Here is a 16,250-nt window from a genome sequence, read left to right on the forward strand (position 1 = left end):
CTGTTGTTAAGGAGTTGTTGCACGCTTCCAAAGTATTATTTACTTATTGCACTTGCACCGTTTCTCCCCCTTCCTTGCATAATTTCACCTTGAGAGAGAAAAGGCGGTGCGGTGCAAATGCAATAAGTAAATAATACTGTGGAAGCGTGCAGCAACTCCTTAACAACAGCCAATCTGCAACAACAACTAATTATGGGAGGCTGGGCTGATCGCGAAAGAATGGATGCTTTTGAATTATGGTGCTGGAGGAGACTCTTGAGAGTCCCATGGACTGCAAGAAGATCAAACCTCTCCATTCTGAAGGAAATCAGCCCTGAGTGCTCACTGGAAGGACAGATCCTGAAGCTGAGACTCCAATACTTTGGCCACCTCATGAGAAGAGAAGACTCCCTGGGAAAGACCCTGATGTTGGGAAAGATGGAGGGCACAAGGAGAAGGGGACGACAGAGGACGAGATGGCTGGACAGTGTTCTCAAAGCTACCAGCCTGAGTTTGACCAAACTGCGGGAGGCAGTGGAAGACAGGAGGGCCTGGCGTGCTCTTGTCCAGGGGGTCACGAAGAGGCGGACACAAACTAAACAACAACAACCCCCTTCCTTGTCTAGTTTTGCACAAGCCCTGGTCGATTCAACCCTTGGGCCAAACAGAATGCGAAGGGGAAAAAGGCTTTTCCCCGTGGACAGGTTTGCAAAGGAGCGATGGGAGACCTTGCAGGTGATGTCTGGGAGTGGGTAGTAATAATAATAATAATAATAATAATAATAATAATAATAATAATACCCCGCCTATCTGGCTGGGTATAGGGATGTTGGTGGCGCTGTGGGTTAAACCACAGAGCCTTCTGGACCGTCTAGAGGGGCTGGGAGCTGGGAGCACTGTTATACGGTGGTTCCGCTCCTTCCTCCTGGGCCGTGTTCAGAAAGTGGTGTTGGGGGATGAGTGTTCAGACCCTGGGGTCTCACTTGTGGGGTGCCTCAGGGTTCTGTCCTCTCCCCCATGCTTTTTAACATCTACATGAAGCTGCTGGGAGAGATCATCAGGGGGTTTGGGCTGAGTGTTCATCAATATGCAGATGATACCCAGCTCTACCTCTCTTTCAAATCAGAACCTATGAAGGCGGTGAAGGTCCTGTGTGAGTGTCTGGAGGCTGTTGGAGGATGGATGGTGGCTAACAATTTGAGGTTGAATCCTGACAAGACAGAAGTACTGTTCTTCGGGGACAGGAGGTGGGCAGGTGTGGACTCCCTGGTCCTTAAATGCCATGCAGCCAACAGTGTGACGCGGCAGCTAAAAAAGCCAATGCAATTCTGGGCTGCATCAATAGGAGTATAGCATCTAGATCAAGGGAAGTAATAGTGCCACTGTATTCTGCTCTGGTCAGACCTCACCTGGAGTACTGTGTCCAGTTCTGGGCACCACAGTTCAAGAAGGACACTGACAAACTGGAACGTGTCCAGAGGAGGGCAACCAAAATGGTCAAAGGCCTGGAAACGATGCCTTATGAGGAACGGCTAAGGGAGCTGGGCATGTTTAGCCTGGAGAAGAGGAGGTTAAGGGGTGATATGATAGCCATGTTCAAATATATAAAAGGATGTCATATGGAGGAGGGAGAAAGGTTGTTTTCTGCTGCTCCAGAGAAGCGGACACGGAGCAATGGATCCAAACTACAAGAAAGAAGATTCCACCTAAACATTAGGAAGAACTTCCTGACAGTAAGAGCTGTTTGACAGTGGAATTTGCTGCCAAGGAGTGTGGTGGAGTCTCCTTCTTTGGAGGTCTTTAAGCAGAGGCTTGACAACCATATGTCAGGAGTGCTCTGATTCCTGCTTGGCAGGGGGTTGGACTCGATGGCCCTTGTGGTCTATTCCAACTCTATGATTCTATGAATGGATGCGTTTGATCTTCTTACAGTCCATGGGACTCTCAAGCGTCTCCTCCAGCACAATAATTCAAAAGCATCAATTCTTTGGTGATCAGCCTTCTTATGGTCCAGCTCTCACTTCCATACATTACTACTGGGAAAACCATGGCTTTATGGATCACTGCCCCTTCATGGATCACTGCCTTGCCGTGGCGAAGGGGCTTGAATAACTCAGAGAAGCTATGAGCTATGCCGTGCAGGGCCACCCAAGATGGACAGATCATAGTGGAGAGTTTTGACCAAATGTGATCCACCTAGAGGAGGTACCGGCAAGCCACTCCAGTATCCCTGCCAAGAAAACTCCATGGACAAAGACAACAGGCATATGAATCATGTATTACCCTCCCCTTTTCTGATGTTGTGATGATGTAGCAATGATGTCGTGATGCTCCCCTTTTCTGATGTAGCAATGATGCTCCACGAACTGTATGCTGGGATAAGATAGAAACTTTTAAAAGTCCTTGTCACCCCATCCTCGGGGTTCAATTCCTCTTTCAACCTGTTGCGCAATAAACTTTGATCTACAGCTATTTGCTCCGGTTGGTGGCCGGACTCCTTCCTTTATTCCGCAGGGACCCACGGGCTCTGCCCGATGAGCTGGGTGGCTGAGCAGCCTCGCACCTGGATTCCCCCCCCCCAACACCAAATTAACCTTTTATTGGTCAGACCTAGGAGATTTGATAGCCTTTTGGGGGCATACAACACCCGGACTCCGAGCCTTCTTCCCTTGTGGGTCTGCCAGCTGGTGCCTCCCCCCCTTTCACCCAGCCAGTCCATGACAGCAACAGCAGCAACATCAGTAAAATAAGTATGATAATAATATGCACACTGGTCCTCTGGCAGGAAGAATGATAACTTCTGGGACTATGGAAAAATACTATCTTCCCCAAACCCCAGAATAAGCAGGAGCTCTGGGGTTGCCCCATGGGGTTCATGAGTGAAGATGGGCCCCCCAGGAAACTTCCCTGGTACCTGCAACCCATCCTTCCCCCTCTTGCAATAAGGCTTGGGGAAAATCTCCCATTAAATTACAGTAATTATGTTTTCTTCAGAACACGTAGGAGGCAGGGAAAAGTTCTAGTGAAGAAGCAGCATTCAGAGATCATGTGGTGGGGGGGTGAGAAAGCTTGGTGCAAAAACAAGTCACACAGAGATGCACCCATCTTGCATGCTCGAGTACAGAAACTCCAGGGCATGAGCCAAGTATCGGCAGGGTAGGGGCCACGTGTAGAGCAAGTCCCACACTGAGGTCAAAAACACACACAGAGGATGAAGGACTTCTTCAGTAATAGTTAACTGAGTTTTCAAAGCATACAGTTCTCCCTGGGCCCCAGTGATACACAAAACTTTGCTTCTGAGAGCAAATCCAGTTTCAGCTGTAAAGAAATACACTACACAGGATATCTAAGTCAGGCACACAAACCGGCAGAAGGGAGCAAGGGAGGAAAGAGGCTGGAAGGACACAGGGCAATGGAGGTGTGTTTCACTTCCTGTGGTTTTGGAGGGAAGTCAGGAACTCGGCATCTGCAGGGGCTTCACGAAGCAAAGCTTTCTGCTGGCTGCTTCCAGGCAAATGAGCATCCCAGACACTGTGATCTGTGGTGTGTTGCCATATCAATTGTTTTTGAAAGGTTATCATGATGTGGTCTAGAAACCAATATGGAAAAATATATCGCCCAGCCCTAATCCTCACTGACCACCAGAAATCCAGATAAACCCTCACCCCTTCTCTATCGAAAGGTACTTTATATCTTAGATCATAATCACATTGTTTGACATTGCCTTCAATATTTCATTACTATACAGTTTTACACATAAATTCCAGAACTTCACATACACAACATGTGTTAAAGACTGATTTCCTCCTGAGTTCATTTCTGTGAAGAAAAGAGTGGACTCTGAGAGGAAGACATCCTGCACTCCAGACATCAAAATGGGTTCTTCCATGTGAGAGTCCCTGGATGTTCCTTAAACACTCCGTTGTAAATAAAGCACTTTTTGCAATCTTTTCATTTAAATTGCTTCTCCTCTTTGAGTTTGTTGATGGTTTGTAGGGTTTCAACTCCTAAAGTTCTTCCTGTCCGTGAGTCTGTTGATTTAGAACTTCCACTAGGACTGAACCTCTATCTACGTTCCTGATATTTATAATGTTTGTCTTTTGTGTGAGTTTGTTGACATAAATCAAGGGTTCCACTCTGACTGCAGCTCCTACCACACGCCATACATTTAAACAGTTTCTCCGTCATGTGTCTGCCAATGTTTTCTAAGGTGTCCACTCCGACTGAAGCTCTTTCCGCACTCCATACATTTATATGGTTTCTCTCCTGTGTGAGTCCGTTGATGTCTTCTAAGGCTTCCATTATCACTAAAGCTCTTTCCGCACTCTATGCATTTATATGGTTTTTCTCCTGTGTGAGTCTGTAGATGTATATTGAGGTGTCCACTCTGACTGAAGCACTTTCCACACTCTATACATTTAAATGGTTTCTCTCCTGTGTGAGTCGGTTGATGTCTTCTAAGGCTTCCATTATGACTAAAGCCCTTTCCGCACTCCATACATTTATATGGTTTCTCCCCTGTGTGAGTCCGCTGGTGTAATTTAAGGTCTCCATTCTGACTGAAGCACTTTCCGCACTCCAGGCATTTAAATTGTTTCTCTCCTGTGTGAGTCCGTTGATGTCTTCTAAGGCTTCCATTATCACTAAAGCTCTTTCCGCACTCTATGCATTTATATGGTTTTTCTCCTGTGTGAGTCTGTAGATGTATATTGAGGTGTCCACTCCGACTGAAGCACTTTCCACACTCCATACATTTAAATGGTTTCTCTCCTGTGTGAGTCCGTTGATGTCTTCTAAGGCTTCCATTATGACTAAAGCTCATTCCGCACTCCATGCATTTATATGGTTTCTCCCCTGTGTGAGTCCGCTGGTGTAATTTAAGGTCTCCATTCTGACTGAAGCACGTTCCGCACTCCAGGCATTTAAATTGTTTCTCTCCTGTGTGAGTCCGTTGATGTCTTCTAAGGCTTCCATTATCACTAAAGCCCTCTCCGCACTCTATACATTTAAATTGTTTCTCTCCTGTGTGAGTCCGTTGATGTCTTCTAAGGTGTCCATTATCACTAAAGCTCATTCCGCACTCCATGCATTTATATGGTTTCTCCCCTGTGTGAATCCGCTGGTGTAATTTAAGGTCTCCATTCTGACTGAAGCTCTTTCCGCACTCCAGGCATTTAAATGGTTTCTCCCCTGTGTGAGTCCGTTGATGTGTTCTAAGGCTTCCATTCTGACTGAAGCCCTTTCCGCACTCTATACATTTAAATGGTTTCTCTCCTGTGTGAGTCCGTTGATGTGTTCTAAGGTTTCCATTATCACTAAAGCCCTTTCCGCACTCTATACATTTAAATGGTTTCTCCCCTGTGTGAGTCCGTTGATGTGTTCTAAGTTTTCCAATATCAGTGAAACGTTTCCCACACTCCATACCTTTAAATGGTTTCTCCCCTGTTGGAGGTCATTGATGTGAACTATGTGTGCTCATTCAATGAACATAGTCCGCATTTCACACATTTTAATTTTTATTCCTAATGGGGGGGGGGAGGTGACCCATCCCCTGGAGTTCTGACTGCCTTCTCCATCTCCTTCTTCAGAGTGGGAGGAAAGGGAATCCTGTTTTGGTTTCAAGGAAGAGAACAAAGGGAAAGAGAACACATCAAGCTCCATTAGCACCTTCTCCTATTTCAACGTCTCCTACATTCCCTCACCTCCTACCCATGTTCCCAACTTTCAGGAAATGAATATGCAATTATGTCAAATGATAGTAATGCATCAGCAACCTTTCCTAATCCTCAACCAATGTTCATAAAGCAGCTTGATTTTTTAAAGAACGATGTGCTGTCTGATCTCGTGCCTGTCTTTTGACGCAGGACTATCCTAAAATGACACTGAAAAGCAGGATATTCAAGGCAAAATGATAAACTGTACTTAGTGGAATATGCAGTACCTTGGAAATGTAGTATTGATTCACTAATGGCCTGAAGTTGTGTTATTTCTGGGGACATGAGTTTATTCCTGTTCTGTCTTAAAGATCATAATCATACGATGTCATGGGGTGTTAGGGGAGCGGTAGTACCTTTGGTGGGGGAAATGTCATGCACCTTACGGGGTAATTTATCCACCATTGGTCCTCACCCTGCACTCAGCTCTCACCTGTTTCTTCCAGAAGCTGTCAGGATGGAATAGGGGCCACAATCCCAGGAACGGCTTCAACTGGCTGGCTTAACCAGGTGAGGATAGCTGATGGGTCTCAAATCATTGGTGTATTAGGGAATTCTGTTGAGGTGAAGGCAGGCCCTGGTGAATGGAAAGGATGAGAACAACAGTGAATCCCACAGTCAAGAAGGCAGATTCTGCCCACTCTGCAGAGGAAAATGAAGGGCAGATGGGGCTCGTCAACCAGGGAAGGGAGCCCATCAAGAAGGAAAACTCTAGTCGTAATACTTTGGTGCACTCCTTCGCTTCCTTTTGAGTTATCTTCAGGAGTAGAAAAAGCTAGGGAGGAAAACCTACACAAATCCAGAGTGGAGTCTCTAAGGCGGTTGGATGGTGTCCTGCACACCTCCTTCCACTCACTCCTGTAGCCAAGCTGGTGCCTAACATACTGCTCTGCTTTCCTTGGGACCATATAAGCCAGGCTGAGAAGGGGGTCTTGTTCTGTAGGCAGCCCTGAACCCCCAAACACACTGTCCAGGCTGGCAGGACTGCTAACACAGCAGTTTCAGGGGGAGCGATGAACTCAGACCTGTGTATCAAAATCTCTCCAATGTGGAATATGTAAAATAGAAGTGCTGCTTATATCATACATCAAATAAAAATTATTCAGAATATTTGTCTTTTGAAGAAAAGATCACCAAGTATCCGATGGCCCCTTCTTCTTTTTTTAAATATTTATTTATACAACAAGAAAAAAAACACAAAAAACACAAAAACCAAATTACACACAAATTACAAAAATAACCATAAACACATAGTTTTCTTGGCAAGCAATAAAACATCTGTTGGTCTTAACACTAAAGACCCAACTTCCCGTCTATTCCATATTTCAAATTCATATTACTTATTGCCAATACACATTTTTTCATAATTAAACTTGTTCTCAATAAATCTAATTTCTTCTATCTACCTAGCAACTATTACTGAAGTTCCTCGAATGCTGCAACAGAATTTAAACTACTATATTTATTTTTCAGATATTCTTTGAAAACCTCCCATTTAGAAACAAATTCCTGTTTTGATTTATTCTTTATTTTTTCTGATAAACCATCTAATTCGGCATATTCTGTCAGCTTTTGGATCCAATCTTGTATACAGGGGATTTCATTACTCTTCCATTTTGCTGTGATCAAAACTCTTGCTGCCGCTGTCGCATATAAAAAGATACCCTTCCTCTTTTGTGGAATATCCAAATCTGTTATTCCCAGGAGGTAGGCCTCTGATTTTTTATTGAAAGAGATCTTTAGCATTTTTTGCAGTTCTGCATGTATACTCTCCCAGAATACCTGTATTTTCCTACATGTCCACCACATATGGTAGAATGTTCCTGAGTCTCCACATCTCCAACAATTACTTGACACATTTTTATACATTTTTGAAAGTTTCCATGGTGTTAAATACCATCGATGTTGCATTTTTTGAAAGTTCTCTCTAATCATGTAACAGTTTGTGAATTTCCAATTGATCTTCCATAAATTTCCCCATTGGGCCATGGTTATTGAATGGCCAAAATCCTGGGACCACCTCACCATTGCCACTGTTACCTCCTCCTCCTTGACTGTCCAGTCAAGGAGGAGTCGGTAAGTTTTGGAAAGAGTTTTTCTTTTAGAATTTACAAGATCAGATTCGAATCGGGAAGTTTCTACTGAGAACCCCTTTTGTTTGTCAGATTTAAATTTTTCAAATAACTGATGGTATTGGAACCAGTCTGAAATGTGTTCTCTTATTTCCTCAAATTTTTTAAATTTTATTTGGTTATCTTCATTTTTTAGAAGTATTTTATATGTTGGCCAGCTTTCCTGCATATTTTTCCGTTTTACTGCTATGGCTTCTACTGGAGAAGTCCACCACGGGAGTTTAGGCTCCATCAGGTCTTTATATTTTTCCCATACAGCAAAGAGTGACTTTCTTATTATATGGTTGGTAAATTTTTTATGAATTTTCGCTTTTCCATATATTAGGTAGGCGTGCCATCCCCAATGGTTGTCAAAACCTTCCAGATCCAGGAGGTCCGGATCCTGCAACGTGCACCAATCTTTTAGCCAGGTGAAACAGGCTGCCTTGTAGTAAAGTTTTAAGTCGGGTAGGGAAAAGCCTCCTCCCTCTTTTATGTCTATTAAGGTAAAGGTAAAGGTACCCCTGCCCGTATGGGCCAGTCTTGACAGACTCTGGGGTTGTGCGCCCATCTCACTTAAGAGGCCAGGGGCCAGCGCTGTCCGGAGACACTTCCGGGTCACGTGGCCAGCGTGACAAAGCTGCATCTGGCAAGCCAGCGCAGCACACAGAAACGCTGTTTACCTTCCCGCCAGTAAGCGGTCCCTATTTATCTACTTGCACCTGTAAGTGCTTTCGAACTGCTAGGTTGGCAGGCGCTGGGACTGAGCAGCGGGAGCGCACCCCACCGCGGGGATTCGAACCGCCGACCTTTCGATCGGCAAGCCCTAGGCGCTGAGGCTTTTACCCACAGCGCCACCCGCGTCCCTTTTATGTCTATTAAGATCAGGTGTTTAATCCTAGGTTTCTTCCCTTCCCACAGAAATTTAGAAATTTCTCTTTGCCATATCTTGAGACAACCTGCTTCACCCAGTATCGGAATCATTTGAAATAAAAAGATTAATTTTGGAAGCACATTCAACTTTATAATGGAAATCCTACCCAGAAATGTTAATTTTAGTTTACTCCAGGTTACCAAGTTTTTTCTAATCTCTAGCCAAGTTTTGGTGTAATTATCCTGAAATAAGTTTATGTTCTTGGGGGTGATCCAAATACCCAAGTATTTCGCTTTTGAAGAGATTTTCAGGCGCAATATTTTTTCTAAGTCGTCCTTTTCTTCTGTGGATACATTTTTAACAAGCATTTTTGTTTTTGTTATATTCAGCTTAAAGCCTGCCACTTCTCCAAATTCTTTAATCAGTTCCAGCACTCTTTTCAGACTTTCTTTAGGGTTTTCAGTCATAACAAGTAGATCGTCCGCGAAAGCTTTAATTTTATATGTTTTATTTCCCAGAGTGGTGCCTTTAACAAGCTGATCCCGTCTTATCTGATTGTTCAAGACTTCCATCACCAAGATAAATATCAGTGGAGACAGTGGGCAGCCCTGTCTGGTTCCCTTGTTTATTTTGCACTCCTCAGTAATTCTTCCATTGATGATCAATTTTGCATATTGTTCCGAATAGATGGCATTTATTCCTTTACAAATATTTTCTCCCAGTCCGATTTCTTCCATTAATTTTTTTCATAAACTTCCAGGACACGTTATCAAAAGCTTTTTCAGCGTCTACCAACATAATAGCTGCTGGTTTATAAATTTTAATATCCAAATATTCTAATACATTAATCACACATCTAATATTGGATTGCATAAATCGTCCGGGAAGAAATCCGGTTTGGTCTTTATGAATTATCTCTTTCAGCACCATTTTTATCTATTTGCAAGAATGTCTGCGAATATCTTGTAATCGTTATTTAGCAGTGCAATGGGTCTGTAATTGGCCATGTTTGAGGCATCTGTTCCCTGTTTATGGATAAGGGTAATAAAGCTGTCCTTCCAGGTTTTCGGAAGTTTTCCATTTGCCAGAATATTATTCATTAGGTCTTTCATGGGAAGAAATAATGCTTGTTCTAACTTTTTATAGTAATTAGCTGGAAGACCATCTGGGCCCGGTGTCTTTCCTAATTTTGATCTCTGTATAGCTTGTTGCACCTCCATAGCTGTTATTGGTGAGTTCAAGATTTCAGTTTTTTCCTTAGGTATTACTGGTAGTTTATTTTTGCCCAAATAATCAATTATTTTTTCTAGAGTCTCTGGACCTTCTTTATATAGTTTTCCAAAAAAATTAGCAAAGTTTTTACTAATTTCCTTCCTTTTTACCGATGGCCCCTTCAAAGCTAATGAAAGTCCTGTGCCTGGAGCTTTTGGGGGTGCAGGACCAGGAAAGCTTCTGCCACCATTATCCTTCCAGTTGGGATTCAGGCCACATCATGCAACAGAAACTGCCCTGGTTGTGCTGCTTTATGATCTCTGATGGGCTAGAGTCTGAGGGGAAAGCTGTTCCCGGGTTCTGCTGGAGCTCTCAGCGGCTTTGGAGACCTTTGACCATGGTATCCTTCTGGACCCTCTAGGGGTGCTGGGGACCCTGCTATGCAGTGGTTCCCCTCCTTCCTCCTGGGCCATGTCCAGAAAGTGGTGTTGGGGGATGAGTGTTCAGACCCCTGGGCTCTCACTTGTGGGGTGCCTCGGGGCTCTGTCCTCTCCCCATGCTTTTTAATATCTATATGAAGCCGCTGGGAGAGATCATCAGGGGTTTTTGGCTGGGTGTTCAGAGGCATGTGGGTGATACCCAGCTCTTCCTATATTTTAAATTGGAACCAGTGAAGATAGTGAATGGCCTGTGTTGGTGGCCTTGGTGGTTTGCGGATAAATGGCGGCTAACAGATTGAGGTTGAATCCTGACAAGACAGAAGCACTGTCCCTGGGGAACAGGTGGCAGGCAGATCCTACCAGCCTGCAGACTGTCTCACTAGAGTGGTCAATGCTCTGGTTACCTCCTGCTTGGTCTACTGCAATGCGCTCTACATGGAGCTACCTTTGAAGGTGAAACAGAAACAGCAACTAATTCAGAATGTGACAGCTGGACTAGTAACTGGGAGCAGCCGCCTAGACCACATATCACTGGTCCTAAAGGATCTTCCCTGGCTCCCAGTGCATTTCCAAGCGCAATTCAAACTGTTGGTGTTGACCTGTAAGTGTCATGGCTGCATTTTTCAGGAAAAGAAAATTGTTGATCTAATGTATAGAGATCATTCCTCGTCTATTGGTTCAAGAAGGTTCTGCTGGTTTTACTCTGTGTGAGTCAAAGCTGATGTTTTCTCTAGCTGGAACATTTTAGCTGATAAGGGAGTTTCCTTTCTGCTGAGAGCAGGTGGTGGAATAAGTTGTAATGAGATTATGCTGAACCTTCCTTGTTTTGGGTACCAGAAGATGCTGGCTTAAACTGGAGTGAGCCAAGCTTGTCATTCAGTCTCAAGGTTCCTCTGGCATTGAATTGTTTATAAATTACAGTATTGAAAGGCGCCTGGTCGCACTTCGTATTCTGCAATTCTCTACTCTGCTTGTGTGTTTCTTACTTGAGTGCTGTTTTGATATACTAAGTTAGGGTTTTACTGTAAGTTACGTTTTTGTGATTTTTTGGATTCATTACTTAATTTATCTGCTGAATGAATTTTTTGCTGCCTCTGAGTGTTTTTTCCTACTCTGCTAACTATATGTCAGTCTTGGAGATCATTATGGAGGAGCAAGATCTGTGACCTAAAGCCCTAAACAGCCTTGGCGCTGTAGTCCTGAAGGAGCGACTCCTCTGAGGGTCTTCTGCTGGTTCCCTCCCTGCAAGAAGTGAGGGTACAGGGAACCAGGCAGAATGCCTTCTCGGTGGTGGCACCCACCCTGTGGAATGCCCTCCCTTCAGAGGTCAAGGAAATGAACAACTATCTGACATTTAGAAGACAGCAGAAGGCAGCCCTGTGTCAGGAGGTTTTTAATGTTTGATGTTTTACTGTCTTTTATGTGTACAGTGGTACCTCAGATTACATACGCTTCAGGTTACAGACTCCGCTAAACCAGAAACAGTGCTTCAGGTTAAGAACTTTGCTTCAGGATGAGAACAGAAATTGTGCTCCGGCGGTGCAGCAGCAGCAGCAGCAGCAGGAGGCCCCATTAGCTAAAGTGGTGCTTCAGGTTAAGAACAGTTTCAGGTTAAGTACGGACCTCCAGAACAAATTACCGTATTTTTCGCACTATAGGATGCACTTTTCCCCCTCCAAAAATGAAGGAGAAATGTGTGTGCGTCCTATGGTGCGAATGCAGGCTTTCGCTGAAGCCTGGAGAGCGAGAGGGGTCGGTGCGCCCCGACCCCTCTCGCTCTCCAGGCTTCAGGAGAGCCCCACCGCCAGCCCCACAAGCTCGGGGGACAGCGGGGAGGCGGAACGCCGCCATCCCACTGTCCCCCGACTTGGTTAGAAGGCTGGCGGGGGGAGAAGCCTGCTCCTCCCCGTCGCCAGCCCTGCAAACTCGGGGGACAGCGGGAGAGGCACAGCGCGCCTTTCCCGCTGTCCCCCGACTTGGTTACTAGGCTGGCGGGGGGGAGAAGCCTGCTCCTCCCCGTCGCCAGCCCTGCAAACTCGGGGGACAGTGGGAGAGGCGCAGCGCGCCATCCCGCTGTCTCCCGACATGGTTTGGAGGCTGGCGGAGGGCTTCCTCCTCCCCCAGCCCCGCAAGCTCCCAGAGCGATGCCAAAGCTGCGTGCAGCTTTGGCATGGCTCTGGGTCCCGTTCTGGGGGAGGGGGAAGCTCGGGCTTCCCCCGCCCCAGCCCCACGCCTGGGGGGGGGGAAATAAAAATTTTCCCCTTTATTCCCCCCCCCCCAAATCTAGGTGCATCCTATGAACCGGTGCGTCCTATAGTGCGAAAAATACGGTAAGTACATAATCTGAGGTACCACTGTACTGGAAGCTGCCCAGAGTAGCTGGGGAAACCAAACCAGATGGACAGGATATAAATACTACAATCATTCTTATTACATTGTGATTTTTTCTAGTTATTTTGGAATTTGTACTGCAATATCAGCTCATGAAATGTTATGGGTGGAGAAAATCACAGGGTTGCCGTAAACTATAATCCCACCCACGAACGCTTATTCACATACATTCTGTAAATTTGGGGAAGTCACACACCTCACCTGTGCTAATACTGGCAGTCTTTGACCTGCACAGGCACACCCGGTGTGCAGAGCCTCCAGCCCCAGGCACTGTCTATCATGAAAATGGGTCCTTTGACTGGGAAGATTTGTCCAATGGCTGTCATCAGATGCTGAAGGATTGTATCTCAGCTTGTCAGTCACTCTGACATTGCCTAGAAAGAATAAGAGGAACAGAAATGCTTTTGAGGTGCAACTTCTGTATCAATCCTGAGAGCCATTCCATGGACTCTGCACCCCTGTTTCTGATGACAGGTGTACATTATCCTCATCCTCAGCAGAAAAGACATTAAAGATGGAAGCCTGAGAGAGAGGAAAAGGTTTCTGGCTGCTTCCTGGGTGGGATGGCGGAAACAAAGAGCCGGTTCTGAGCAGGCTTCTCCCCTCCCCTCTTCCTCTGGGGATTTCCTCTCCTCTCCAGGGGACCAGTGGTTGGACTGGGCAGATTCGCTGTGTCTGGACAGGGCAGGGGCTTATGGGGTGGGAAGAGGATGGAGATTGCAGGAAGGAAGGGTGGGGGGACAGGACCCCACCCCCCACTTTCCAGGGATCCCTCTCTGGTCGCCCTGAAGGGGGGGGTCGATTCCTGGGCGGGAGGGAGAAGGCAAGGCGGCCCCTTCGAAGATTGCCCAAAGAAGCCACGATTGAGAAGTCCCCCCAAAAAAACTGGTCTTCCTATCTCCCCCCCCGAGTGCTCCTCTTCCCTTCCCCCCTCCCTCTCTCCCGCAGTTTCCCCTGCACTCTAGCGCGACTCACACCTCGCCCTGCGCGCCCCATCTCTCCATCCTAGGGCCCCCCCAAGAACAGGAGCAAGGGAGGGACTGGGGGGTCTCTATCCAGGCGTCTCTCGCGCCCCTTAACCCTTTCATGGGACGCGCGGAGCCTGGGAAACCGGGCGAGGGGTCCGCCCTGCGAGGAAAGCCCCCTTCGCTGCACGCGTGCCGGGATCCAGGCCCCACGGAAGGCGCTTGGGGGAGCTGGCGGGGTCTATGGGTCCTCTTCTCCCCTCTCCCCCCCCGCGACCCCTTTACCTCTTTGTCCTCGCTCCCGATTCTCATTTCCTGCAACATCCACGGGGGGGGGGGTCCCCTGCCTCCTCCCTCCTCTTTCCGAAAGCGCCCCCCCCCGAGCTACGGGGCAGAGCAGCAATCCGGAGTGGAAGCTCCACTTCCGGGAAAAGCAGGCAGAGGTGAAGGGGGCTCACCCCCCCCACACATTCCTGGAGCAGAAGCTGGATTTGAGGAGGAGGAGGAGGAGCAATGTATTGGGGGAGGGATTTGGGATGGCGGGGTGAGAGGAGGATGTGCCGGGAGGGGAGGGAAAGTGTTGAGCGGGTGGGGGGGAAGGAGGAGAGGAAATCCCCCGCCCGGTCTTCCTTCTGGGATCAGGAGAGGGGGGAGGCGCTGATCCCGACAATCCAACAGCGAAGTCACAAAATGAGTTCTGCATGGAAATCAGATCAGACTCCATGTTTTGGCAACATGACAAGTCTGTCCGTCGGGATGCCTGGCGATTCCTGCTCCCTGCCTTTTCCTGGCCAGCCTGAGAGATCATTGGAATGGGCGGATTTCTTGTCTCCAGAAACCATCACCGCAGACCCGTTTCATTCAGGCATAGAGATCTGCTCTTTGGCCCAGTCTGCTTGCATCATGGGGATCACCAATGGATCGTATGGATCATCAATGGATCATCCATGATGTGATACCCATCTCACGTGGGGGGGGGGGGGCCTCAGGAAGAATCTTCTGCCACGTGACTGGGGTCAGACAGGGCTGCTGTTTTGCTCTCCTTACTATTTCAGCTCAGGTTTTCCTGGCAGAAGTTACATTTCATCAAGAAATGGGTGGATTCATTGAGGAAACGGGGCTACGTTGAAAAGAGGCAAATGTGTCTACTTTGTTACCACCCAGTGAGTTGTGTTGCAAAGGCCATTTGCAGAAAGGCTCCTATTGTATCACCTGCGGCTACATGCCGGAGTTTTAGTCTTTTTGCGGAAATGTGTCTGTGTAAATGCACTTATCCCCGTGCATTTATAATGGCAAGACATTAAATCCATGAGATCCACAAGCCCCAGAACCATAAGCCCACATAGGAGTCCAAAAGCACAGAACGAAGCAGCCCTTTATCTCTGTGTTGTTGGCTATGAAAAGCTGGGTGTCCAACGACAACAACATGTACAACAAGAACAAGAACATTGTCTCTGGGCAGCTTCCAAAAGAATAGAAGAAAACATGACCCAACATGAAATATTAAAAGCTTCCCGATACGGAGCTGCTTTTAGGCCTCTATGGAGGTTTGTCTCCTTGACATCTGGTGGGAGGGTGTTCCACAGGGCAGTCACGACAACCGAAAAGGCCGTCTGTCACCTCACTTCTCGCAATGAGGGACCTGCCAGAAGACCCTCGGAGCTGGACCTCAGTGTCCGGGCTGAGCGATGGACGTGGAGGTGCTCCTCCCCTTCTACTGGGCTGAGACCATTTGGGGCTTTCAAGGTCAGCACCAACACTTTGAATGGTGCTCAGAAGTGGACCGGGAGCCAGTGAAGATTACTTAGGACCCGTGTTCAGGGGCCAGCTGTTCAGCTGCTGTCCAAAACTGAATGTATCCGTTGCCGGAAATAATCCACAAACCTCTCCTCCTTCGCCTTCTCGGGATGCCATTGGTGCGCGATGCTCCGGCTCTCGAGAGAGGGAGAGGCGTGAGTTGGGTGCGCTCGGCTTGCCAAGGATTGAACAGAAACGAGCTAGATTCCTAGACAGGAAAGTAAGAGGGGGGGCAAGATCCTCCAGATCAAAAGCCTCTCCCTCCCTTTCCTGCAAGAAGTTGGGCGTGTGGGGGTCCCGTTGGTTTGGCTCTGCAGAGGCTGCCTGGGGGCGCCTGCTGGGATCCGGTGAGTCTCCTCTCTCCCAGGATAGGGCCCATGGGGAGAGCGGGGGTCCCAGCGCTGCATGGCAAGAGGGGGGCAAGTCAGGGCGCGGAGGGTCGCAGGAGGGCGGCAGCTCTGCGCTTCCTTTGCATGGATGCACTGCTGGCCCCTTGGGGAGGGGTCTTGGGTCCAGGAGTGGGGAAATGCATGCAGAGGACCCCCATTCGGATGTATGGATCATTCCCCTTGTATAACAGAGGTTGTCCGCGGATGGAAACATTCGAACATGAAATATACGCTGGTCCCTAAAACCTCACCTGTGAAAGGAGAAGGAAGGATGGCAGAGAAGAGAAAGCGCTTCCTCTTGCAGGACAGAGTAAAACCTGTGGAACTCCCTCCCACAACAGGCAGAGGCCACCAATAAAGGTGGCGTTAAAAGAGGAG

General features: G+C 47.4%; 2 protein-coding genes across 5 annotated transcripts in view; one reads left to right on the plus strand and one right to left on the minus strand.

Moving 5' to 3' along the window:
* Window positions 1-3,199: 3,199 nt before the first annotated feature.
* LOC310743001 (uncharacterized protein) overlaps window positions 3,200-16,250 on the minus strand; it is a 34,948-nt gene continuing 21,897 nt past the window's right edge. The window contains exons 1-3 of one of the 4 annotated variants that reach the window (XM_083573023.1): window positions 13,972-14,126; window positions 6,127-6,270; window positions 3,200-5,586 (exon numbers count right to left, since the gene is read on the minus strand). In XM_083573023.1, coding sequence (XP_083429149.1) covers window positions 4,148-5,401 — 1,254 coding nt within the window. In that variant the 5' untranslated portion in view covers window positions 5,402-5,586; window positions 6,127-6,270; window positions 13,972-14,126 and the 3' untranslated portion in view covers window positions 3,200-4,147. Of the gene's footprint in view, window positions 5,587-6,126; window positions 6,271-12,917; window positions 13,168-13,971; window positions 14,127-16,250 lie in introns of those variants that run through there. The other 3 variants (XM_083573024.1, XM_083573025.1, XM_083573026.1) reach the window with 3 other exon arrangements.
* Window positions 15,782-16,250, plus strand: part of LOC310744064 (uncharacterized protein) — a gene marked incomplete at its 3' end in the record, with an annotated part of 46,040 nt that continues 45,571 nt past the window's right edge. The window contains exon 1 of the mRNA XM_083574807.1: window positions 15,782-15,830. The remainder of the gene's footprint in view (window positions 15,831-16,250) is intronic.

This window comes from Podarcis filfolensis (assembly GCF_964270895.1).
Source record: "Podarcis filfolensis genome assembly, chromosome: 10".
In the NCBI taxonomy this organism is placed as follows: domain Eukaryota; kingdom Metazoa; phylum Chordata; class Lepidosauria; order Squamata; family Lacertidae; genus Podarcis; species Podarcis filfolensis.